The sequence below is a fragment of the Mauremys reevesii genome, linkage group 1 (assembly GCF_016161935.1).
Source record: "Mauremys reevesii isolate NIE-2019 linkage group 1, ASM1616193v1, whole genome shotgun sequence".
In the NCBI taxonomy this organism is placed as follows: Eukaryota; Metazoa; Chordata; order Testudines; family Geoemydidae; genus Mauremys; species Mauremys reevesii.
In genome coordinates, this window is record NC_052623.1 from 225,069,539 (window position 1) to 225,095,027 (window position 25,489).

At 47.1% G+C, this 25,489-nt stretch overlaps 2 protein-coding genes across 4 annotated transcripts; one reads left to right on the top strand and one right to left on the bottom strand.

The window, feature by feature from the left end:
* Positions 1-7,367: 7,367 nt before the first annotated feature.
* On the top strand, positions 7,368-12,599 carry AICDA (activation induced cytidine deaminase). Its single transcript, XM_039499560.1, has 5 exons — positions 7,368-7,381; positions 11,158-11,305; positions 11,603-11,873; positions 12,065-12,180; positions 12,473-12,599. The coding sequence occupies exons 1-5, from the start codon at positions 7,368-7,370 to the stop codon at positions 12,524-12,526; spliced, it is 603 nt and encodes a 200-aa protein (XP_039355494.1). The 3' UTR covers positions 12,527-12,599.
* Positions 12,600-17,480: 4,881 nt separating this feature from the next.
* Positions 17,481-25,489, bottom strand: LOC120397411 (C->U-editing enzyme APOBEC-1-like). 3 transcript variants are annotated; one of them, XM_039523211.1, is made up of 5 exons: positions 24,911-25,483; positions 22,784-22,811; positions 21,946-22,346; positions 20,191-20,312; positions 17,481-19,668 (listed from the first exon to the last, which is right to left on the bottom strand). In XM_039523211.1, exons 1-5 carry the CDS (start codon positions 24,930-24,932, stop codon positions 19,453-19,455), a joined length of 789 nt encoding a protein of 262 aa, XP_039379145.1. In that variant the 5' UTR covers positions 24,933-25,483; the 3' UTR covers positions 17,481-19,452. The 3 variants fall into 3 exon arrangements, with proteins under 3 accessions (XP_039379145.1, XP_039379134.1, XP_039379154.1); XM_039523200.1 differs by having other exon boundaries at positions 22,784-22,814; positions 24,911-25,481; XM_039523220.1 differs by having other exon boundaries at positions 19,452-19,668; positions 20,187-20,312; positions 22,784-22,814; positions 24,911-25,489.

A 25,489-nucleotide genomic window follows, 5' to 3' on the forward strand; every position in this document is an offset into this window, starting at 1 on the left:
TGGCTACTCCATTCCCAGTATCTCCCAGCCAGAGCATGGAATATTGCATGAACTATTGCTGTAGTTCTCAGCTACTCTGGTCCTAGTGGGAGGCATTATAAGGAATGTCCTAGGAATGCGGGCTGTGGAGGGCTCCCAGTTACTTTAGTCCCAGCCTCTCCCAGCTTGTGGCTCTGTAAGAAACAGAGCCAGGCTGTGGCAAGAAACTGAATTCAGGAATTACAGCAGATACTGAACTTCCCTGAGCGAAGCTTCTTCTTGTGCTGTTAATAGCTTGACAGCAGTGCAGCTACAGAACAGAGTGTGTAGAAGGCAGGTTTGGGCTGTGAAACCACAACCACAATTGGGTTGCTATCTTTCTGAAAAATAACTTCATGATGAAATGCTGAGTTTCTTCCCAGATCTAGTAGCTGACTGCAGAAGGCCACCTCAGGTCTCCAGGTACCACCAGGTCAAGGGAGATATAGCTGGCTGCAGGGCCAGGCAGAGGGGAGAGACAGACGGCTCTGGAGCAGAGCAAGGCCTTTCGGGTACCTGTGATGGGGTCCCTGGGGTGCAACCTGGACGGTGGCACTGCTCAGACCTCTGTCCCATCAACCTGGCGTATCCGTCTCATACTGTAATGCCGTGTCAAGCCAGAAACCTCTGGCAGGTACTGCACTTACACAGACATCCACAGGCAGGGACACACCCAATAGATAGGGCCCCACCAATTTCATGGCCATGAAAAAAGTGTCACAGACCATGAAATAAACCCTTCCCCATGAAATCTGATTTCTCCCTTGCTGCTGGGAGCGCTTCAGCCAGGGGGTTCCTAGCTGCAAGTCCTGGCTGGGCTGGGGAGGAACAGGACTTCTCCTTCCCCTGCACAACTGCTCTCACTCTCAGAGGGAGATCAGACCCACCTCGGAGTGCCTCCCCCTGCTGCAGGAAGCTCCAGCCCTGGAGGTTCCTGCAACTGGAGAAGACTTGTGGATGTGGGTCCAATCTCCCCCTGCTGCTGGAAGTGCTCCATTCGGGGGCTCCTAGCTGTGAGTCCCCGGGGAGGGACAGGACTTGTCCTTCCCTCTCATGGCAGCTCAGGGGTGCGGGGGAGGGAGATCAGACCCATTTCTGGGACCTTTTGGGTTGGGACCCCCATGGTTACAACACCTAGCTGAAAATGTGAAATTGCCCAATTTTAAAACCCGGTGGCTGTGAAATTGATCAAAATGGACCGTGAATTTGGTAGGATCCTACTAATAGAGTTACATGAATGATCTCCCAGACACTCATGAACCATCAATAGGGAAGCTCCAGCCAATTGCCCCCAGCTCGCCAGCCTTGCACCCCGGAACTGTACTGTTTTTCACTGGTCAGAAGCCTGACCAGTGTAAGTTCATTACCCAGTCCTCCACCTCTCAACATGGAGAGGACACACTAGCCTTTGTAAACTGAGCTGAGATTTCCCAAGTGCTTCAAGCAAAACACACGGTTTTAGGTAAAATATAATACAGGTTCATTAACTACAGAAAGATAAATTTTAAGTGATCATAAGTAGCAAGTGTAGAGATCAAAGTTGGTTACCTTAGAAACAAAAATGAATTTGCAGTCTGAGTTCTACAAGCTAAACAGGATTTGAATCAAGCAGCATCTCCCCCTGACAGTACAAACAGTTCACAGATCCTCAATACACAGGCTGGGACTCTTTTCCAGCCTGGGACCACCCTTCCCTAATTCAAAGTCTTCGTCCTTCAGATGTTCTGCCAGGTGTTGAGTTGTGGGGGGAAGACAGCCCAAGTGGTGATGTCACTTTTCCTCTTTTATATGTTCTTCCAGCTTGCTGGAAAGATCTTTTGCTGTGACATGGGGATCAGTCAGTTCCTGTTGGTCAAGCAGTCTCCATTGTATATGTGCTCCCTCTGAGAAGTCTCTGGGATGGTGGATTCTTTCCTTGATGGGTGCTGATGAGCTGTCTGGCTACTCCATTGTTGTACCTGAAAGGCTAGTTGTGGGTGTTCCCCACATATTTCAGTAACACATACATAGCAAAACTTCCTAAGTTCCCCTACAATGATAGCACATACAATCCAACAGGATATTAATGTTCAACCAATCAAGACTTTTAAAATGATACCTCACAAGGCATACTTTGTACAGAACATATCATAATTATATACCAGTGGTTAATTGTGGGGGTTCCAGGGTGCTGCTTTGAGGTACCGAGTGTCACAGCATCTCTGGGTTGGGGACTATGGAGGTGGGAGCAGGGCCAGCAGAATAGGAAGGATGGGTACAGCTGGAGACTAAGCCTGCTGTGTAGCCCCAGTTGCAGGAGCATGGGGGAGAGGAATGACATCCCATGCTGGAGAGTGAAGGCCTCTGCTTGTCCACTCTATGATGATTGGGTGGCTGGGCTTGAGCTCTGGAGGGGCGGGTGGCATGGGAATGCCGACTGAAGCCCGCTGTGTGTGGGGAGGGTGCAGGTCTGCGCAGAGAAAGGGCAGAGGTGGAGAGTGCTGGGACCAAAGTTCTCTGTGTATGTCCAGGACGGGGTCGCAGAGGCTCTGTGGGAAGGAAATGGATGAACAGTGCTGGAGACTGAGGTCCTGTGCACAGCCCTTGAAAGTAGCACTGTAGAAACTGCACTGAATAAATGGCAGCAGTTCAGCTGCCCCGTCAGTCATCTCAATGCAGGGACGCTGTGTTAGCTTTGATTGCTGACTCTGCATTTTTCTTACAGTAAATGAGACAGGCTGTCAACCGCATGCTGCAGCCGCGTGCTGGTGAAGACATGTAGGGTAGTCGCTGCACGCTGCCTGGGCTCTAACCACATCCTCCACACCTGTGCATGGTGGACAAATAACTCTCCAGCCCTCAATTCCCACTCCTGCCCCCCCCCCACACACACTTCTTCTTCCCTCCAGCCTGGCATGTGAGCTTGGAATTCCTCAATGACAGATAATGTGTCAGCTATTAGATTTCAAGGGCCAAAACCCCTATTGTCTGAAGACACCCAGAGAGAGAAACAGGCAGGGAGGGGCAGGAGACGAAGGACTGGGGCATTGCCAGGGCTATGTGAGGAGCCCAGGACTGTAATAGCAGGGGGGCTGCAGGGCAGGACTGAGGGCCATTGGCAGAGCTGTGGGGGGAGCCCAGTACTGGAATAGCAGGGGGCTGCAGGGCAGGACTGAGGGGCATTGCCAGGGCTATGTGAGGAGCCCAGGACTGGAATAGCAGGGGGGCTGCAGGGCAGGACTGAGGGGCATTGGCAGAGCTGTGTGGGGAGCCCAGGACTGGAATAGCAGGGGGCTGCAGGGCAGGACTGGGGGGCATTGCCAGGGCTATGTGAGGAGCCCAGGACTGGAATAGCAGGGGGCTGCAGGGCAGGACTGAGGGGCATTGCCAGGGCTATGTGAGGAGCCCAGGACTGGAATAGCAGGGGGCTGCAGGGCAGGACTGAGGGGCATTGGCAGAGCTGAGTGGGGAGCCCAGGACTGGAATAGCAGGGGGGCTGCAGGGCAGGACTGAGGGGCGTTGGCAGAGCTGTGTGGGGAAAATCTGTACATTGTCTTACTGTCCTATATCTAATTCTAGTGAGGCACTATGAGTACTGAAGAAATACAGTCAATGCAGTTAGCAAGCTTATCAGTTTATTTATGTACTCATCATGTTTAGTAGAGAAGAGACCTCTTTCCTCTGCTGTGCTTGGCTTGAGGTCTCAGTACACAGACATCGCCTTGGTGGTTTCAGCTTCTGCTCCCACTGAGCAGAGAAAGTTTTTCTGCATCTCTGAGGTTTTCTCTTGAGGGGAGGGGAAGCAGGTGGTGGCGTTTCTAGCTCTCAGCCAACAAAATTAGCCAACTAGAGCCACGGGCGCTTGATTTAAAATGAGATTTCTGAGCAAGTGGTGAATGGAAAAAACAAATAGATATTTATATCTATACACACAGATCACACGACTTCCTGTTGACTAAACAGGCAGCCTGCTCTCTGCTTTGGGCTGGATAATTGCTTTTACATATTTACTAAATGTTATCTCCCATTTCTCAGACTTTTGCTGTCTGAATCTTTAAAAACAAATCAAGTTTGGTGTTTTTCTCTGCGGCTCCTTCTCTTCTCTGCTTGTCTCATTTTATATTTTGAATATGCCAAGCTCTGAGTTCAAGCACAGGTACAGGTTTACATACGAGAACCCATTACAAATTGGAATGGTGCCCTTTGGTAATAAACACTCTCCCGGCACAGCCTGATCCACCAAAATGCTCCCGGCTTCCTCTCCACTAGCTCTGGGGGGAATGGAGGAGTCTTGCAATGAGCCCTGGTGGCCAACAAGCTGTGCTGGAGAAAGAAACAGACATGGAGGAGCCATCTCTGGAAATGACCCATTGCCAGCCCCTTCCCATTTTAATTAAATAATTATGATTGGAACAGAGGGAAGAGATGCATTAGAGATATTAAATAATTGATAGTGGTAATAATCTCTTACATTTCTCTAGCATCTTCCACCCAAAAGGATCCCAGGTGTGATAACCACTCTGCAGATTACAGAGAGGATTATAGTGGTTAGAGCACAGGTCTGCGAGTCCTGGTTCTGCTGTTGACTCACCTTGTGACCTTGAACAAGCCTTGTCATCACCTTCTTACTCAGTATCCCCATCTATAAAATGGGGAAGATACTGCCCATACTGAGAAGAGGTGCTGAAAAATAATTAAATGTTTATAAAGAGCTTTAGATCCTCCGATGGAAGATTCTATAGAAATATATATTTATTCTTTCTTTCTTTTTCTTTCTTTCTCCCACTATGCTTCTCTCTGTCTCCCTAGTTTCATACAGAGCAGGTAGAATCTGCCCTGCTTTTAGGTAGTAGGGATAATGTGTTAAACCTCTGACAACATGTCCCCTTTTGGGGGTGTTAGGTGAAGGATCTGGTTAAATATCATATGAAACGTGATATTTGTTAAACCTTCAGGCAAGTATGTGCACTGCGCCTGTGTTTAAACAGACAGCTAGGCTAACAGATAAAGTTCTTGGACTTCTTTCAGAGTGGAAAATTTGATGTAAGCACTTGGCTATGGAAATTAAGAACCAGAAAAGGAATGGAACTGCAACTTCCTTAATTTAGCTGATGAAGTACTGGCAGGTGTGTTCTTGAGAAGTAGCCATTTCTGTGGGGTATATGGACATTTTTAACGTCCTCTGAAATGATTTTCCTGTCTTTAGCTCCTTCCCAGTTAAAAGGCACCAAATTTAAATGGAAAAAGAATTGAATTCACAAATACAACCTACTATAGGGGCCAAGAGTTTAGAAAGATTCAAAATGGACATATATATGAATAATAATAATAAGAACGTCCTCTGCAATTCTATTAGCTAGAGTACATATTTATAAGGCATATAAACCCTCATGCTTTGGGACATCAATCAAAAGCTAGGGGATGGGGGATCCGCTGGTGTGAATTGTTATAACTCCTGAAATAAATGGAATGTATGACAATTTACAATAGCTCTGGATCTGCCCATATTCACTTGCAGTCAGGAAGAAACTTCCCCAGTATGGGGTTTCTTGCACCTTCCTCTGAAGCATCTGGTATTAGTCACTATCAGAGAGGGGCACTGAGCTAGATGGACCTGGGGTCTGTTTCAGTACAGCAATTCCTACGTTCCTTATATTTTTGCATGTGCTGGTTTGATATGACTCTATCAGTCATTCTGAAAGTCAGCTAAACAAATACAGAAAATAAATCAAGTACAGAAAAGTGGAGCACTTCCTCCAATATTATAAAAACAACCACAGCCCTATCCCAGCAGCCCCTCCCTATCTTGTCTTGCCCTAGTGCTGATAATGCACAGTCCATGTTCTTGCGGCTGTTCGTACAACATGGAACATGGTTGCCAGGGAGAGAAGAAAGAGGGAGAGACGTTGTGGAAAATCTCCCCATCACCCCCTTAGCGCCCATCCTGAGCTGAGCTGCTCTCTGAGAGGTGTCAGTTTTCTGTGCCTTCCCTAGAATGAGGCACAATCCGCAAGGTGCTGAGCATCTCCTGTGAGCAGTGGGCACTGCACGAGCTCCTCTTCATCACCCAGGAACAAGCTCTATGACTTTGGGGCAGAGCTCTGTCTGCAAAGCACAATGTGTACATTTATGCTGCTGGAGTCATGAGTCTGGCATATCCTAATGAATGGCTTTATACATCTTCTGCATAAAACATAAAACTGAGGCTCTTCAGCTCTGATCCGGCAATTTACAACCTGTGGGCAGACTGCTACCGCTGCAGCAACTGCACCCATGCGTTGTAAACAGGAGAATCATTAAAGATCCCATGTGGCTTTCTGCAAGAGGCTGCCTGAGTCTCAGTCTCTCTCGTATCTCTCTCATATTTGCTCAGCACCAATCACTATAATATTTAGGTGTCAAGTTGGAGACTAAAGTCCATCACTGAGCATTACAGTTTGCCTCTCTACATTCTCCTTGCATTTTCAGCTGAAGGCAGTTTTCTTCTCCATGTCCTGTACTGACCTGTGGTGTAGTGTTGCTGTGTGCTTTTAAACAGCTGCAGTGTCCCACCCCAGAGGTGACTGCGGTTCTGCAGCGAGGGATGCAGCTCCTCTGTACACAGTCTGCAAAGCCCTGCAGGATGAAACTGACAACAGCAATGTAGATGACAGTAGTAATCTGATGTTTTCTATGTTCCTTCTATCCAAGGATTCCAGACACTTTACAGACATTGATGAAAAAAGCTTTACAATCCACCTGTGAAGTTGGTCAGCATTATTATCCCCATTGTACAGATGGAGAAACTGAGACACAGAGAAATTAAGGTCCAGATCATCAAAGGTATTTGGGAACCTAATGCCCACTGAAATCAATGTTAGGTGCCTAAATACCTTTGAGGACGTGAGCCTAAGTGACTTTGCCCAAGGTCAAACAATGATTCAGTGGCAAAGCTGGAAAAGAACCCAGGAGTCCTAGCTCCCAGTCCCCTGCTCTAACCATTAGACAACATTTCCTGTCTAGTTGAATTTTATTATTGATATTAATTTAGAAATATATCCTAGAGCTAAGAGGGGACCAATGAGAGGTGCAGGGGGTAGAGGGGAATAGCCAATCAGGGCTAAGCATCTTTTAGAACTGAAGTCCCTTTACGTTTTAACCCTTTCCTCACTGGTTCCTGTGGCCCCAAAGAGCTCTTTAACTCCTCCCCTACCTAAACCAGACTGAAACCTGGAGGGAGATGATGGGTGGAGGCGACAAATGGGGGAGGGGAGTACAGGGCAGTTCTCATTTCTGTACATTGAGTCAGAGGACCATTCACACGGAGCAAGTGAGCAGGGTGACTCAGAGGACCTCCCTGTGATCCCCGACACCTCAAAGGAGACCCCAGCATGGCAATGGACAGGTACCCCTCTCCCTCCTACCAGAACTCAGGGCTTCTCTCTTGGTATGAATCTGTTCTGCACAGCTGCTCGCCGTCCCTCTCCATTTCTCCATCTGACTCAGTTCCCCAACCCTCCCTCCCATCTCTTTCTCTCTCTGACTGTCCCTCACTACATATTTCTCTCTCTCTCTTTCTGTCATTTCCCCAATTTCTAACTATTCTTGTTCTTTCTTTCTTTCTTTCTTTCTTTCTTTCTTTCTTTCTTTCTTTCTTTCTTTCTGTCTGTCTAGAACTAGGATAGGTACGGAGAGCAGAGGGGTAAACATTCAAGTGCTTTTGTGATCTATCTATCTATCTATCTATCTATCTATCTATCTATCTATCTATCTATCTATCTATCTATCTATCATTCTCTCACTGGTGTTCATATACTTGCTCCTAGGTACGGATCATTCCATGTTACAGTAGCTCTATTTGAACTGCAGTTACACAGTGACCAAATGATCACCTAATCACTCTCATGCAATTGCATGCCATTCTCCCCTGCAAGGACCTGCACCGTGATTTGCACATTTGGGGAGTGTATCTATATTAGAGGATATGCTCAACACCTAACCATTTTCTTTAATGACTGAACATAATCATGACTCAGATAGCATCCCCTCTAACGATGCAGGAGCTATATTGGGTGCAAACACCCAGTAATTTGTAACTAGCTATACAGTGTGAACCTGCTCAGTCGCTTTAACATCCTAGTCTCTGCCCAGGGTTGACTTGTTGATACCCACCTACCAAACATGTTTTGAAGTCATTACTATAGCAGAACTCCCAGTGGAGTCAAAGCCAGAGAAAGAACACAGTCAGAAGTGGAATTAGCACTAGGGCTGGTTGAAATGTTCTGAGTGACAGATTCTCAGTCGAAAAATTGCCTGTTTTTGACATCAGAAGTTTTCATGAAAATGGCTTTTTCCCCCCTCTATATTTTCATTTTTTCTGCTGACATTGGAAAACACTAATTTGAGCATCATTTTGCTTGTTTGGTTTATGGTTGTTCCTTTTCTCCCAATGCACTGCCCTTTTCCAGTGGCAAAATTGTTAAAAATGGAATGACAATGCTTCGAAATGGTCACATCTGTCATGATTTTCCCCTCCAGTTTCTCCAGCTAAGATCTCGGTATTTGACCCTAAATGTTATACTTGCTCCTTAGCCTGTAATGGTTCAGGTAGTGCTACTGTAACACCCTGAGGTCAGTCATACTGAAGGCAAGAGCAAAAGGGGCGCCCCCTTTCTGTCCCCTTTTCAAGGGGGATAATGCCACACCTCCCTCCCCCCCCACCCACCCCGCAGCGGTAAGCCACATTTGAAAGTGAGAGTGGACCATTGGCCAGGAGGTACGTGCTTTGTGGACTAGAGCCAGAGCCACGTTGAAGGGCGGGTTGGAGTTGGAATAAAGCGGTACTAGCCCATTGGAGGCCCTAAGCAGGACTATTTTTGCCCCCCAACACATCATAAAAAGTGAATGGGGGGGCCCCTTGAGCAGCTCGGGGCCATATGCCATTGTTTAGTCTGGTTATGCCCAGCGCCGGCTCTGGATGTGACTGTTCCGAGTGCACAGGATACAAGTGTGAAATAAAAGCAAGCGTGATAAGGAAGGATGGATGAGAAGAGAGAGAAATGGAAAGTCAGAAAGACACACTAAGAAATGGAGTGAGACAAACAGAGAAATCGAAAGGGGGAGATGTGTGTAGTCAGCTCATTTGTATGGTACTTCTGGCCAACCTTGTATGCTAAGCAGGGTTGGACTGCATCTGTGCTTAGGTGGGAGACCTCCAAGAAATCCCCAGATGCTGCAGGGAGTGGCAGGAGTAGCTCAGTCGGGGAGCTCTCTCTCCCCTCTGAGTCAGTATTATGTCCAATGCCACTGGAATTGCTATGTTGGGGGGAGAAGTGTAGGTTATTTAGTAAGGGTACTCTGCCCTCTGGGTCAACACTAACGCTCCAGCATGGGAAGGAATGCTGTGGCATCAAAATCAGAGTACTGCCATTGGAGCTAAAGGAATAACTCCATTAACTGGTAGCAGTAGCAGGCTCTTGACCTTTTTTGTGGACCATCCGCAAGAAGAAATGACACAACTTAATCAGCACGTTACATGTCTATGAGTTTAAGTTTATAATATAGACATTGGGATGAAATATGATATGCATATAATGTTCTTTATGTACATTTCAGGTTGTGGGTTTGGAACAAAGGATGTGTGTGAGTGAGGGATGTGTGTATCTTGTGTGAGAATGAGAGTTGTGTGTCTGTATCTCTGTGTGAATGTGCATGAGGGAGGCATATGTGTGTAAGGTAGGAAGCTTTACATATGTAAAGGTGGGTGTGCTGTAGGTATGTAAAGGTATGTAACAGAAGGATATGTGAGTGTGAATGTACAGCTGTGTGTGACAGCTGTAGGTGTCTGTGAATGGGGGGTGTATGCTTGTGTGTGAATGTGTCTGAATGAGTGCATATGTGTGTGTGAAAATTAAGGTTGTGTAATGTAGGTATGTGTATGAAGCTGTGTGACAGGGAAGAGTGTATGTGTGTGTAGTGAGAGTGTGATTGTAATTCCCATGTTAAATACCAAGTTACTCAGATACTTTGTTGATAGGTAGCAAGATGTGTGATGGAGCAATGTATGTGTGTCACACAGAGAGTGTAAGTGTGTGTGTGTGTTGAAGAGATGTGTGTTTCCCTGAGACTCTCAGACCTCAGACTGAAATCAGACAAATCTGATACAATAAATCAACAGGCACAAGCTCCCCTCTCCCAACCTTTACTCCACTCTCATCCCCCTACAGACCCAAACCCTATATCAACTGACCTGCTATAAGTCCCTCCATCACACATCACCCCTTCAGAGCGAGGCGGTGACATGCCAGGATTATTTTTAACCCATTCACTTCTGTTTTGCATTGCTGTGGAGGTGGTTAGTGTCTCACCTCAGTGAGCACAGCTGTTCACAGCTCCTGCTGCAACCGCACATTGAGGCGAAGCCCGTTAGAAAAAGGTCTATGACTTTTGCATCCCCCTGGGCCAGAGTAGGGCCCCATGTGTGAATTCATTTGACTTAGGGCTTGTATCCATACAGGTCTCCATCCAGAAATGTCCTTCCATTAGACTGAATCGAATCTTTTAGTGAGATTGCTGGTCTCTCCCCTCCCCCATTCTGTCCTCCCTGTATGGTTTATTCCGGCATTCCACTGATGTTTGTCATTCCACCATGTTTATCTCTTGGAGGCCAAGGCAAAGTTTTTCCATACAGCCTGCTCTCCAGAGCTTTGTCCAATCCTAGTTTTAAATCTCCCTGGTGATGGGGCTGCCACCCCTTCCCTTGGAGACTCTGCCACAGTCTTACACTGTGAGGAAACATTCCTTTATAGCTCAGCCCAAAATGCCCCATCTTCTCAATCGCACTCCAGGTCTCCTCCCTTCAGACTCCCAACCAATTGCTCTACCTCCTTGCTTTTATGCCCTTCCGACAGTTTCATCCCCTCTCACCTTAGTTGTTGTTTAACCAAACTCTGTGGATTAAGTTCTTTCCATTTCCACTTGTAGAGTCGTCCCCCCTGCAGCCCCGTTGCCCTGTCTGTGACCCTTTTCTGAACACCGTGCAGTTCTGGTACAGATGGGCCTAGGAATGGAGAGGATGTTCTAAGTGCAGTCACACCAGAGCCCTGTACAGAGACGCTGTCGCTTCCCTGCTATGGGATGTGCTATTATAGTTTAATCTTCCCCTCAAATGTTCCCCTGCAGCCTCCTGATGAAGCAGAAGAAATTCCTCTACAATTTCAAGAACCTACGCTGGGCCCGGGGCCGCCATGAGACCTACCTCTGCTATGTGGTAAAACGTCGGGATAGCGCCACCTCCTGCTCCTTGGACTTCGGATACCTGCGCAACAAAGTATGGGCATGACTTGGGCACCTATCAATACAGCCAAGCATCTATCAGCTCACTTACCCAACCATCAGGCCATCTGTGTACTCACCTACTCACCCCAATATGCATCAATGCACCCACCAGCTCATCCCCTACCTATCCATGCATCCGTCAGCTCACCCGCATATCCAGCCAGCCAGCCAGCCAGCCATCAGTTCAACCCTATATCTGCCCATACACTCATCCATTCCCCCCATATCCATCCATGCATGTCTCCATCCTCTCTCCCATCATCTCCCTCTCTGTCTCTCTCTTGCTTAGTCGGGTTGCCACGTGGAGATGCTCTTCCTGCGTTACATCTCTGCCTGGGACCTGGACCCTGGACGCTGCTACCGAGTCACCTGGTTCACCTCATGGAGCCCCTGCTATGACTGCGCCCGGCATGTGGCTGACTTCCTGCGTGCCTACCCCAACCTGACGCTGCGCATCTTTGCCGCCCGGCTTTACTTCTGTGAGGACCGCAATGCTGAGCCTGAGGGGCTGAGACGCCTGCACCGGGCTGGGGTCCAGATCGCCATCATGACCTTCAAAGGTGAGACAGTATCTCAGAGGTGGGGAGACAGAGGCCTGGAGAGAGGGGACAGGGGAGAGATGGTGACAGAGTCATGCGGGAGACATATAGAGGGATATGGATCCCTAATGATCCTTGGGGACAGTTGAGTTCTGTTCTGGGCATCCCTGACTCTGCTCCATGTCTTCAACCTGTCTCCTGCCCCTTTGCAGATTACTTCTACTGCTGGAACACCTTCGTGGAGAACCGGGAGAGGACCTTTAAAGCTTGGGAGGGGCTGCATGAAAACTCTGTCCGTCTGTCCAGGAGACTCCGGCGGATCCTCTTGGTGAGGGACATTTCTTCTCCCCCTGTCCATCCAGTGCCTCCCCTTCCTCCACTGCTGCATTTCTTCTTTGCTCCCTTCTTTCCCCTCTATCGTCTCTTCTTGACTTTCCTCTGCCCACTTTCTTCACCTCTTCTCTCCACCATTCCATCTCCCTTTCATTTTTATCCCACCTGTCTTTGGCTCCTCCCTTCTCCAACCCTTCTCTCCTCTTGTCCCCTTCCTCTTCTCCACCACTCTCAGCAGTTCCGCTCATTGCACAACTAACTCATCTCTTCTCTCCTGCTCTGCACAGCCACTGGATGAGGTGGACGATTTACGAGATGCCTTCAAAATCCTGGGACTTTGAGGTGGGCAGGAGTGAAGCTCACAGCCAGTCAGAAGACTTTGGAAACACACTGGTCCTACAATGTCTCTCTTTCTCTCCCACTCACACTTTCTCCCCTTCCTTCTTTCCATCCCTCCCTCCAGTCTTAAATCCTCATGTCCTGAGAAAAGACCTTTCTTACTTCCCTTCCAAGGAAAATTAGGATGACCCACTAAAGACAGAATTCCCCTGCAGTCTCACTCCATCCAGCACTACAGCCTTGCTTGGGGAAGCCAGGACTGGAGTGAAAGCCCCACACTGATGCTTATAGGGTATGTCTTCACTACAGGATTAATTAAAGAGATCAATACCCAGGTCTGAGCATCCAGGTTGGCCTGGACCAGATATGGGTGGCCACACTGCAAAGCCCCATCTGTGTTACTGTGTGCTCACTGGTGCTGCACTTGCCCATATGTGCCTCTAGCTAGGATTCCTGGGGCACATCCCAGGGTTCTTTGTGCTGCAGTGAGCTGAGCCGCTTCATGATTCTCTGCCAGTGAATTGTGGGACAACTGGTCTGTCCTTCTGGGCACATGGGGGGAATTGTGGGAAGGCATTGGAGGACGAATAGTGATTGAGTCTGTGCCCTCACTGCAGAGTGGGAGTGTTATCAGTCAAGCGCAAGCCTCTCTCAGCCTTTAGCCTATAGCCCCAGCTGTGCCAGCTAGGCCAGGTGTAAAGCAGCACCAACCTTGAGAGGGTTTTGTGTGTAGCCAGGAGCTGGGTTAGGGGCAATACATGAATAAGAGCCTGAGTTAACTCTGCAGTGAAGACAGACTTCTAACATTTCCTGCTGAGAGAGGACAGGACTGGGTTAATTGTGAGTCATCCATCCTGTCTCCTTATGCTGCCTCCTGCTGGGAGAGGCATCAACTGGAGTTCATGTGAGACTGCCATGAAGCCAGCTGTCTTGCGTTGATCCCCATTGCGCCCCTTGCTATGAAAGGGTGGGGCTGCAGTAGCTGAGAGATTCCCTTGCCAGCCCTTTTGTCCAGCTCTCTGCACTGCCTCCCACTTGGAGAGGTTGAGACTGGGAGACAGAATCCTAGAAATTTGAGGTGGCGATGCTGTGGCCAAAAGTTTCAAGGGTGTCCACTAATTTGAGGTACCCACCTCAAGATACTTTGGGCCCAATTTGCAGAGGTGCTGAGCACCCACAGCTCTCATTGACTTAATTGGTCGTTGACTTCTCAAGCTGGGCAGTGAAAACCAGACATCCAGATTTAGTGGAGACTTTTGAAAATGCTGGCCTAAATCTATTTCATCTTCTTCACGCAGCTCCCTCAGTCAGGGCAGGATTTTCCCCTGTGGTCTAACCTTCAGGCTTTCATCAAATATAACACTCATAAGCAATGGAGCTTCCATTATTTCCTTTTTGGGAGGGACTATGCAATAGTCGATTAGCAGCTGTATGTTCCCCACAACCAGTGTCCCTGCATAATGCTGTACAACACCTCCTTCTGGGAAAGTCTGACACTGCACTCTCTGAGATCTCCTTAAGCAGTTAGAGCTCCTGCACCATTCCCGGTAGTGCTTCCCTTTGGGAGAGGCTCGAACTAGAGTCGTTGAGAGCTCCCCTACCATTCCAGTGCCCACCCCATTCCCTACAGTGCCTCCTGATGGGAGAGGTAGGAAAAGGACTAATTATGTGCTTTCCACACCCAAGTCTCCTGCACTGTGTCCTATGGCACCTCCTTCTTGGTGAAACTGGAACTGGAATAGCTGTGAAAATTCTTTGCAAAGCATTAATTTCCATGCATGGTGCTGTAGAAGTGCTTGATGTGATGCCTGTTAATGTTTGTACATATATATATATATATATAACTACATATATATAAATAAATACGGTTCTTGTGTATGAGTAGGCTTGGCAAAATATGTTTGTTTGTTTTTAAAAATAATTTCAGTGTTTATTTTGAAGCACTTTTTAAAGTTTTATTGATTTAGATTGTCACAGTTGCACACAGTTATGGTGCGGGGTCCTCATCACATGTCAAAATATACAAAGTAAATAGCCTTAAATAAAAGTCTAATAAGTTTTCAAGCAGCATTTCCCTTACTTTGCCTAGCTGTTATCAGTGGAAATTTTTTCTCACAGGTGTGTGTGTGTACAGTGAAATCAGCATTTACTGCTAAAAAGCTAATCCTTGCAAACCTACGTATGAGCTTTTGTGGTCTGTTCCAGAGATGAGCCATATAAGGGATATGAAGATGGAAGAAAGGCTTGGAACATAATCCAGATGTTAAAGCTGAATCCTAGACATGCTGGTTATTTTAGGGATAAACCAATGGCATCCCCTCAAATTTGCCCTTTAAATCATTACATCACACATCAAACACAGATCGTTATAGTGGTCAGGCAACTTACACTTTGGAAATATCAATGGAAAGAGGCAAAGTGAGTGATACTTAACATGCAGGCAAGGCTTATAATAAATAGACCACAACCCTTCCCCATACAAGGAGGTAAACCTCACTGTCCACAATTTACAGAGGAGGTAACTGAGACGCTGATTTGCACAAGGTCACAAAACAAGGAAGTAGCAGAGCTGGGAAGCGAACCAGGTCTTCTATTTTGAGCATAGCACAGGGCCTTGGAAAACAGAGAGCACTGCCCCTTTTCGGAACATGGAATCCTCTGTAGACTGATGAGCTGTAGAAGTATTACTAAAAGCAACACTTTCTTAAAGTTGACACTGGATTTTATTCCAAGTAGCATTCACTAGTAATCCAAGGGAGAAATGAAAAGAGAGGAAATCTCACAGTAGACAAATAAAGGCTCCTCTGTGTGCACTGAATGTTCAAAACCCATCACAGGTCATTTCCTTTCAAACCTTTAATAGTATTAAGAGTAGCTTTGGTCATTTATCTAACCTAGCTGATCTAGCTATAGTAGTCTATCTGATCTAGTTCACGCATTTCCAACATGTACTGTAGTAGGTAGGCATCAAACAACCTGGGTCTCATACAAACAATCCATTAGTGAGGTGATTTATCATAAAGGCACTGGCTGCACTAAATTTGCTTTGTAAGCTCACCCAAGCAGGATTACACAGGGTGACCCCATCCAGAGTAGAAACAGAGGTGAATATAATGTAATAACTTTGCATTTAATCCCCAAGGATCCCAAACTCCTTTATAGACTGTAAATACACAACAAATCCTATGTCTTGGCAGGGGGGTAGACTAGATGACCTTGCAGTCCCTTCTAACCCTATGATTCTAAGATAGGTGTCACTTCACCAATTATATTCCCTGTGGAGATAGTGGGGAATTGATCCTAGGCTTCCTTCATTATTTATAACTTGGAACAAGCATTAATTCTCAATGGAGATTCCAGGGGATCTACCCCAGGTCCTGTTTGTGAGTTAAGGAAGATGCTGATGTTGTGTAGGTGAATCCTAGAGGTATGCTCCCCGTGGAGATCCCCAGGGAAAGCCAGAGCACAGAACCTGTAATGTCAGATCAAGCCCTCATTCCATCTAATCTGGTATCTGTCATGCTGCAGTGGCCAACAGCACACAAAAGTGGCCATGTTGCACCTGAATAACTCTACAATGCTGTAAGTGGGAGAAAAATTCCTTCCTGACACCCCTCAGTCCCAGTCTCTGCTATGCATGACAGCTGATGAGCGATACTGCCATTTTAGCTGGTTTAGGCACAATTGTCAATCATGGTCAATAAAATACCCAGTCCTTTTTCAAATCCAGCATATGTATGCTGTCAGTGCCACCCTGAAATATACATGTGTGCTTCTATTGGGCCTGGCTTTCAGAAAATCTGTCATACAATTATGTATGCAAAATTTCATGTACATTTCCATGCTTAAATTGCATATTCCATTTCTACAAATGCACATACAAAGGGCTAGATGCATCTCTTGTCATTTGTAGGTGTAATTATCCAGCCTGCCTGTACAATCATGGTAATTACTCGTGTGTTACTTACACAAATGTGTCTGCTTTTTTGTGCATGCAATTTTGCATGACATTTTGCAAATCAGGCCTTTTGGGCACATTGACATCATTTTCATAGCTGACATGTGCTTTATTAGACTTCTAACTGAGATGTAACTCCTCCAAGAAATAGCTGAATCTACAAGGATGTTTAGGAAACATCTCAGTTAATGAAAGGAAAAGGAAAAGAACAACTATTTGGTGAGTGCTATATAAATGACATACATAACAGTATATATGTGTGTATAGCTACCTAATAGAAAGAGTGCCATCTACTGTCTGGCCCATAAAAAAAATCTAGCATTGTTCATACATTTGTAGGTTAAATAATGTTGTTGTTAACTGCAAATGGCTTCCTGACTTAAGACAACAGTAACCAAAGCACAGCCATCAAAAAGCAGGGCATTCACATCTTTTCGAGAGCCAAACACATATTACTCCTGGTCTTTGTTGTCAAGGCTGATCCCCACTCTGGCACTTCAAGTGCAGAAGATGGGGGCCCGCAAGGATTCTAACAATTAATACTGGCCACTCCAGGCTTGTATTAAGCTCCCAAGGTTACAGCTTTTTTCTGACCTTGGATGGGTAGATGCTGCCACCACCCATATGCAAAAAACCCCTTTGAACCCAGGAAGGCGCACTTGGGAATTCCTCCCTGTGGGGTACCCTCAAGCCCTTTCATCCACCCGCCTCCCTCCCCCAGGTAAGATCTGAGAAAGAAAACAAAGGAAATCAGCTGTTTCTACCTGCTAATTAAAGAACATGCACACAAACCTCTTAGGACACAAAAACCCAATCCTGTTCTTTAAAAAGGTACATTTTATTAAAAGCAAAAAAAGAAAATACATCTGAAACTTAGGCTATTGCTATATTTAAAAAGAGCAAATATAATAATTGAGCATCAAGAATGGTTTTCTTGAGGTCCAGCTTAATGGTTACAAGTAAAACAAAAGCATTTGGGGGTTAGTACAGAGGAGTACACAAGCCATAAAGAAATAAAAGAAATAAACCTAATCGTGTTTTCCTAGACATTTCCTGATCTACTTACATATCTGGGGTTTTCAATAAGTAGTTTCTAGGTATGATCTGATGATTTTTCATACCTGTCTTAAAGCTTTTTACAGAATAGTTTCAGCCCCGTCCCTGCTCTCTGGGAGAACAACACAGACTGACCAAAGGGAATCTTTCAATTTTAAAAAGCTCTAGCCTTCCCATTGGCTCTTTTGGCCAGATATCCACTCACTTCATTTTACCTGTGCATTCAGTCAGCCTTTTTAACACTTTCCAGGTAAAGCAAGTAGAGAACAGCTACCAAGAGGGATTTTACAGTTAACTTTGGCTGGCTGGGTCCATAAAAGGGAGCCCCCTTCATTTATCACAATTGTGGAATATCATTAGGGATCATACTGAAGCAATATGAACCGAATTACAGCTAAACAATGAAAACACACATTCAAAGCTCTGAGAAATATGTTTTTGGAATGTGTCATTCTTATTACCATTAGTCATATGCTCTTCACCTCCTTGATCTCTGGCAAGTGAAGATCTGGTCTAAGACGGCCCCGCCTACATTACAACTACAACACTCCTGGGGACTTTGTCTGCAACACCATTGCCCCTAACCTGGTTGCTCTTTCACATTTGGACCCGTTTTCCAACCACTTACCATGTAAATAAATATACTCCGATGGACCGTCCCATTGGCTTCAACAGTTACTCAAGTTTGCGTATGCAGAATTGGGCTTCTGGGTCCTACTTATAGAGGGGAAGTTAACTGTGTCTGAGTTGTAACCTGGTTATGAAAGTTCTGGCCTTCCCCACAAATTGGAGCAATGACTGTGATTGGTTCAGGGGTCAACTGAGCATGTGGCCAGTTCCCTGGCATGGCTGAATGTCTAGTGTAGATGAGGGCTAAGAACTCATCATAGTCTAAAAGACTAATATTTAGATGTCATCCAAAGCCACTTGCAATTCTGCAGGGTATAAAACTGAGGCTGTTACTCCAATTCACAAATGCACTCACTTTAAAATCTCCTCTTTGCATCTCCAGTTTGAAATCATTGCTAATTATGGATCATTGATAAAGCACTAGGCATTCCTGAGCTGTATCTATAGTAATGTAATTTACTAAAGCACTCTTCCCTAAATGTACCTAGTACAAGGATTGCTCCTTAGGAAATACACACCAATTCCTCCTCCCGTGATCTCATTTGCATTGGTACAAATCTAGAGTAACGCCCTGAATTCAGTGTAGTTACTCAGGATTTACACCAATGTAGACGAAAACAGAATCTAGCTCATTTCAGTTAATTGAATTGGAGACATTAGGGTCATCTATTCATGAGACTGGACCATGGTCCAGGTCAGTATAATTATGATGCTGGTCATTCTGTTGTTTGGTTGATGGCCAAGTTTTGTATCTGGGTGTGTAGCTGTAACTGGATGCTTGTAGACAGGTGGTTACTTTTTGGAATGTCTACACTGCAAGTGAAGGTGTGATTGTACCATGGTAAAACATATCCATGTTAGCTTTAATCTAGTGGAGTACAGGTAACAATAGTAGTGTAGATGTCATGGCATGGGCTTCAGCATGGGCTAGCAACCAGAGTACAAATCCTCCAGGGAGCCTGTGTATGTACTCTGGTTGCTAACCTGCTCTGAAGGCCATGTCACCACATCTACACTACTATTGTTACCTGTTCTCATCAGTTTAGAGATAACACAGGCATGCCTACCTTTGCTACAATCACAGTCTTCACTTGCACTGTAGATATTAAAAAAAATAATAATAACTACCTGTATACAAGCATCCAATCATAGCTACACACCAAGGTACAAGACTGGGCCAACCCTTTGCCTGATTGATGGTTCGGGCTTGAACAATGGTTGGTGCTCCAGGATAGTATGTTGGTGTAGGCTGTTAATTGACTTGTGTCTAGGCTTGAGCACAGGTCACTGCTTGTGACTGACTGGTGGTGCAGAAAAATACATTGATGAGTACCAGTGCTCAGCTGATGGCCTAGGCCTGAAAATCAGTCGCTGCTGGTGACTGTTTGCTGTGTGGAGACTTTGCCAGAGTATTTTTCTATGAGATTCTTGTAAAACGAGTTGGAAAACAGGTGAGCCAGTGTAATTCTTCAGCCAAATCTGTAAACAAGGAGGTAGACCCTGGTACAAACAGAGAAAATGATATTAAAAGAACTTTGGAAGCTAACTGTCCAATGGCATCATGATAGGGTCACTTGGGCTTTTCAAGGGAAATGGCAACAATAAAGAACCTCTCCCTTGAGCTGCAATCACTGGCCACTTTTCAACAGTGTTACTGAGAAGAAATTTGAAAGGAAATCCACAAAATACTCAATGGCACTATGAACCCAGATGGCACTCTCCATGTATTAGAGCTGAGCCATGAAAATGGGTCATCAGAGCCAGAGGAGATGTCGATGAAGAGACATGAAATCTCCTAGTGATGGGACATAGTCCTCCTTAGGCTAAATTCCACCCTCCTGGTCTAATCTGGTGCAACCTCACTTCAGTGGAGTGAATTTAATTCCCTCTCTGAAGAGCCAGGAAGAGAGCTCTGGTCTCTTGACTATCAGTTCTATGCTTCAACCACAGGACCATCTCCTTTTACCTACATATGACTCTGGAGCAATTCTCTCCTCACCCCAGCATTAAGCACCTACCAACCTGCAGGATACACTGGAATTCAAGCATATAGAATATCATCCATGGAGTGAAGTAGCAGGGCCAGTAAATATCATCTTCTCTGACTCGGTGGTCGACAAATGTTCTCCAACAGTAGTTGTAAGCTGAGTGAATAACAAGATTACTAGTCACACGGTGAAGGACACAACAAAGGGACTGATACACCAATCATCGCCTGCCCTGAGTTTGATCAAGGCAAGGGAGGAGAAGCCTTGATCAGGGCTGGCTCCAGGCCCCAGCCGACCAGGCACGTGCTTGGGGCGGCACCTTGGGACAGGGCGGAGCTCGGGTTTTTTTGTTTGTTTATTTGTTTTATTTTGTTTTTTTTTTGTTTTGGTGGCTTGGCGCTTGGGGGGGTGGGGGCTGGCGTGGTGCTCAGAGGGGGTGGGGCTTGGGGCAGCACGGTGCTCGGAGGGGGCAGGGGCACAGTGCGGCACTTGGGGGCGTGGCCTTGGTGCAGCCCTCTGAGGGGGCGGGGCTTCGGGCGGCAGGGCACTCTGAGGGGGCGGGGCTTCGGGCAGCATGGTGCTCAGGGCGGTGGGGGCTGGTGCGGCGCGCGGAGAGGGTACAGGGTCTTGGGGGAGTGCGGCGCTCGGAGGGGGGCGGGGGCGCGGGGCCTTGGTGTAGCACAGTGCTCTGAGGGGGCAGGGTTTCTGGCAGCATGGCACTCGGGGGGCGGAGTTTTGGCAGCGTGGTGCTCGCGGCGGGGGGGGTGCGGCCGAGCGGTGCTCTTCTTTTTTGCTTGGGGCAGCAAAAAAGTTAGAGCCAGCCCTGGCCTTGATAGAGGTGACACTTGAACTGCTGGCGTCACCCACACAGCTCCTGAGTGTGGTGTTCTGTCCCATCTACTGGCACCAAGACCACTTAGAAAGAGAGTTAAATGAGTCTGCTCTACAGCCTTAGCTAACAGCCAGTGCACTTAGCTAACAGCTAGCTCGTGCAACTAGGCTCCAGGTTCAGTCCTGCCTGCCGATGATCATGGTTTGTTGGCATTACACTGGCACCTGGAGATGCCTGCCCTGCGTGCAGCTCCAATCTCAGGCTGAAGGGGATGTCCTCATTATTGCTCAGGACACAGTGAACCAGGGAGGAGAAAATGGCTCTAAGAACCACAACATAAAGGCATGCCCACATGCTCAAAGGTGGAAGGGACACCTATATACCAAAGACTTCCTGAAACTTGGACAGTGTGGAGCTGCCACCGAGCTCCTAATGGGGTTGGTTTGAGACATAAACGATATAGCCTACAGCATTGTACCCTAAGAGTATGCCTCACAAGGGTGGCTCTTGTACCTGTAATGGCTGGGGATCTATCTGACTCCAGGTAGCCTTATGGGGGGAATAGTTCTCTCCAAGAGCTTCCCCACCCTCTAGGAAGGGAACAGGCAGAACCAGCAGGGGGAGATGGGGGGAGACAAAGAAAAAGCTGGGGGTAAGATAAGTTGTTAAAACTCCACTCTCTCTGCAGGGAATAGCATGTGGAAATATTTGAACCAACCCATTGACCTCCACCCCCACTGCATTTCCCTAGAAATGAATCACTGTTTGGCCAATATAACAGTGTCTGATTGTGGATTGACCCTCACCAGCTCATTTCACATGGCCATCAAACCGGAATGACTTTCACTCACTACTAGCCTGGGACCTAACTGGCACCAGTGGCCTAGAAGTGAAAGGCTTCATGTCCCATTCCCCAGTGTCCAGAACTGAGGTACCTGTAACCTTGGGAAGTGTTACCTGGGAGGCTCATGATGTAAACGTTCACTCCACTGCTCACCAGGTCCCTGAGGCCTTGCCGGTTCCGTTCATCTCTGTGCCTGAAGAGCCGCCCTATGTAGATTTGCAGGGTCACTTTGGGATGGGCCCGTAGGAAGTGAATGATCAGTCTGCAACACAGCCCACAGGGGCTCCAGGACAGGAACCAGATGATGGAGCAGCGCACTGAAGGCCTGTGGTGTATCGCCTTGAAGTCATTTTCCAGGCAGTTGATTTCGGCATGCTGGGTGGGGGTGTTCGGGCACCACTTCCTCCAGAACTTCGTGCTGTTGCCCCACTTAATTTCATAGAGTAGGTAGGTCACCTTGGGAAATGCGCTGGGGTCAAAGATCGCCCTAAATTCCTTTGGCTGGATCTTCCACCTGAAACCCACATTCCATCACTGGCATCTTTAATGACTCCCATGTAGCAAAAGAGACAGAGACAGGGGGTGAGGATGGGAAAGGGACAGTTTGTATGGTCTTAGTACCGCCTCTTTGCTGTCAGACAAGCTGCCTGTATGACTGTGTGTCCCCAGGTCCTGTCTCTAATGCCCCCTGGGATATATGATACCTGGGACTTCTGGGACCAGGCGTTCAGCCTGAGCTGCAGCTTTATCGTAAAGGAAGGCGAGAATTCTGTCTATAAGGCAAGGCACCATGGCTGCAGCATACTGCACCAGGACCTAGATTGTTATGAAAAAGACAGCGAGAGGAGAAAGGAAAGGAAAATAGCAAGATGCTTTTGAGATAGCAGAAGTTTAAGGGTTTAAATTCTCTGTGGCACCAGTCATGTACCAGACTAGAGCTGTCATTCTTACCTGTGGCTAGCACTTCTGGATGGATGATCTACTGGAAGAGAGAACGGAGAGTCACCTATGAGCTGGTGCAAATACAAGGTGGGTTGGGGGTGGAGGTGATTTTTGGGATCCCAGTTCTCACCCAGGGATCCAGGACAGCATCTTAGCAAATCAGTGACCATTCACACCCACCTATTCCTTACAGTGGAAGTCCAGAGAAATGTGACCCTGCTCCTTCCTAATTGCACCACCTTTCTGCCATGTATTGTTATCCTTACCTCAGGGGTGCTATGCACAGTGCCACCGGGGGTTATATGCACCTTACGCCTGGATAAGGAGTTTAACTGGGTTGAAAATTGGATGAGAGACTACCACAGATGGCTTTAATATATCAGGAAGCGGTGACTTTGTAGGGGTGCTCTTCTCTCAGAATCAGCAGTGGGGTACGTGGCTCAGTAGAGGGTGCTCTTCCCTCTGAGTCAGCACTGACCCTAGCATAGCACTAGGGGGCGCTGTGCTGCATGGAGTGGGGTGGCTGGTTCAGTAGGGAATGCTCTCTCCTCTGAGTCACCACTACCCTGTAACCCTAGTGTGGTGCTGGGGATGTCTCTAGATGAGATATAAAACCAAGGATGGGGTGGTTAGAATCCCTTGACACTATTTGTAGGAGTGTTAACCCTGGTGTCCTGGGTACATTTTCATTTGTGTTACTGCACTTTGCCTCCCAACAATTCTCCCTTTAGTTTCAGCTGGCTACTAGATTTTTCTTCACTCGCAGTCAGCTGTGTGGTGTTGCTGTGCTCAGCTAAACAGTGGCCATGCTCCGCCCCAGAGGTTCTCCTCTGACACCGTTTGTACATCAGTGCAACTCTGTTTCAGTGGAGTCGCTCCTCATTTAGAGTGGTATAAGAGGAGAATCAGGTCCTTTGCATCAGCTTGTGCAACATTTTGGAAGGGCTCAGCCTGGAAAACATTAGGGAAATATTTGTTCTTTGTGATGTTAGATCCTGCCAAATTGCCCCATGTTACTGACACGGCTCCTCCTCCCCATGCTCTCAGTCTCTCCTGTCTGTGATTTTTCTTTGAGTCCCTGTCTCCAGAACCTCTCATGCACCCCTGAGCTCCCGGAATGGAGCTGCCATCCTGCTCTTGGGCAACTAGTTTGGTTCGTAGGAACCTTGAAGGCGATAGCTGAAAGAATGAAAATATAGACCTAGTGACCTTGGTTCCCAGGCCTGGGAGAAAACATCTTGGCGCCTTTGCAAGGGGATTAGATAAAGTTCAAAGGGAGTTTAGAAAAGCTCTTGGTGTGTCAGATTTTAACTCTTTTTGTCCCAGAGCAACGTCAGTTTTCCCTACCCTACTTGCAAGAGGGACACTTAATAGCAGTGCTCCCAGTGCTGTGGGTACATGACTGCTAGGAGCTGGACCGGCTAATTCACAGACATAGAACTATGTTCACTCTCTTACAGGAATACAAAAATAAATACTTTTCATTCAACACTGGCTGCCACGTAGCCATGACATGGTTATAACCAGCCTGGGCCTGGATCAGAAGCAATGCCCTAGGAATGAAAGGCTCCGTATCCCAGCCCCCAATACCTGGGCCATCCAGTCTTCCTCACCTGGTGCTGGCTCAGGCCCAGTGCTCCAGACAGGCCTCCTATCCCATTCCTTGACTCTCTTGGATCAGCTGGTAACCCTGCCACCCCCTGCTACTATCTGGGGCTGGCTTGTATTTCATAACCCAGAGACGATGTCAGCAGTATTCCAATCTCAGTTCCCCTGAGTCAGCCACTCTGCCACTCTCCCCTTGAGACTTGTATTTTCAATAATTTGCATCCTTTAGGGACAAATATTACCACACATTTTATACCTTGTCATGCAAGCACAGACACATACGCCCCTGCACCCAGAAATACATACACAGAGATAAAAATACACACCGATAAAAACATATGCATTATACAAAGAACCCCACATCCAAACATCCACTCCTACACATCCCTGCATGATCACAAGTGCTCACGAACACATGCAAACATACAACATGCACACATATACACAATCATTCACCTCAAACAATCACACAACTCAGGTACACACACAGAGAGACGCACACACACATTCTTTCGCCTACACACATACCAGTCTCTGTGGAAGAAGTCATGGCTTCCTCTCCCTTTCTTCTAGCCTCCTGGTCTGTGGGATGGTCTTTTTCTCTCTTAACGGAGACACTTTATCTCTTTCAGTTCCTGTTCATGAGAGCTGGCATTGCTCAGAGCGAAGGGATGGTAACTACTCAACGCCCTGGAGATTAGACTGCAGAGAACAATCTTGCCCTAGCAGCGGAGGGGCTGGGGGCTAGTGGGAGGAGCACGGGAGGGAGTGGGGAAAGGAAATGGATGAGTGACCTGAGAAGTCTTCCCCATTTCTAACCTCTTTGGCTGTCCTGGAGGGAGGGGCGTTTTCCCAAGTGATGAAGGACAGGGCAGGGACACAGGAGACTTTCTTTATACAGGCACAAAGGTATTTGCCAGCCTGTTCTCTTTCTATGCCCCCTTCCCAGTGAAGGCAACCTGGGACCAGATCCATTCACAAGCACCCGCCTTCCCTCCTGAACACAGAGGTTGCTGTGGCCACACAGAGGGCACCTGCCATCTGGCCTTGGGGCCTTTATGGCCTGTGCACTGGGGAGAACTCCTCCAGCAAAGCAGTAGGGAGGCT

Bases quoted from the DNA above. Each gene is read 5' to 3' on its own strand.
- AICDA (XM_039499560.1), top strand. The intron at 11,306-11,602 runs GTATGGGCATGA...TCTCTTGCTTAG, and splicing joins TCGGATACCTGCGCAACAAA to TCGGGTTGCCACGTGGAGAT. The intron at 12,181-12,472 runs GTGAGGGACATT...TGCTCTGCACAG, and splicing joins GACTCCGGCGGATCCTCTTG to CCACTGGATGAGGTGGACGA.
- LOC120397411 (XM_039523200.1), bottom strand. From the start codon at position 24,932: ATGACTTCTTCCACAGAGACTG. The intron at 22,815-24,910 runs GTATGTGTGTAG...TCTCTCTTCCAG, and splicing joins GACTTCTTCCACAGAGACTG to TAGATCATCCATCCAGAAGT. The intron at 20,313-21,945 runs GTAACACTTCCC...TTATTCACTCAG, and splicing joins TTACATCATGAGCCTCCCAG to CTTACAACTACTGTTGGAGA.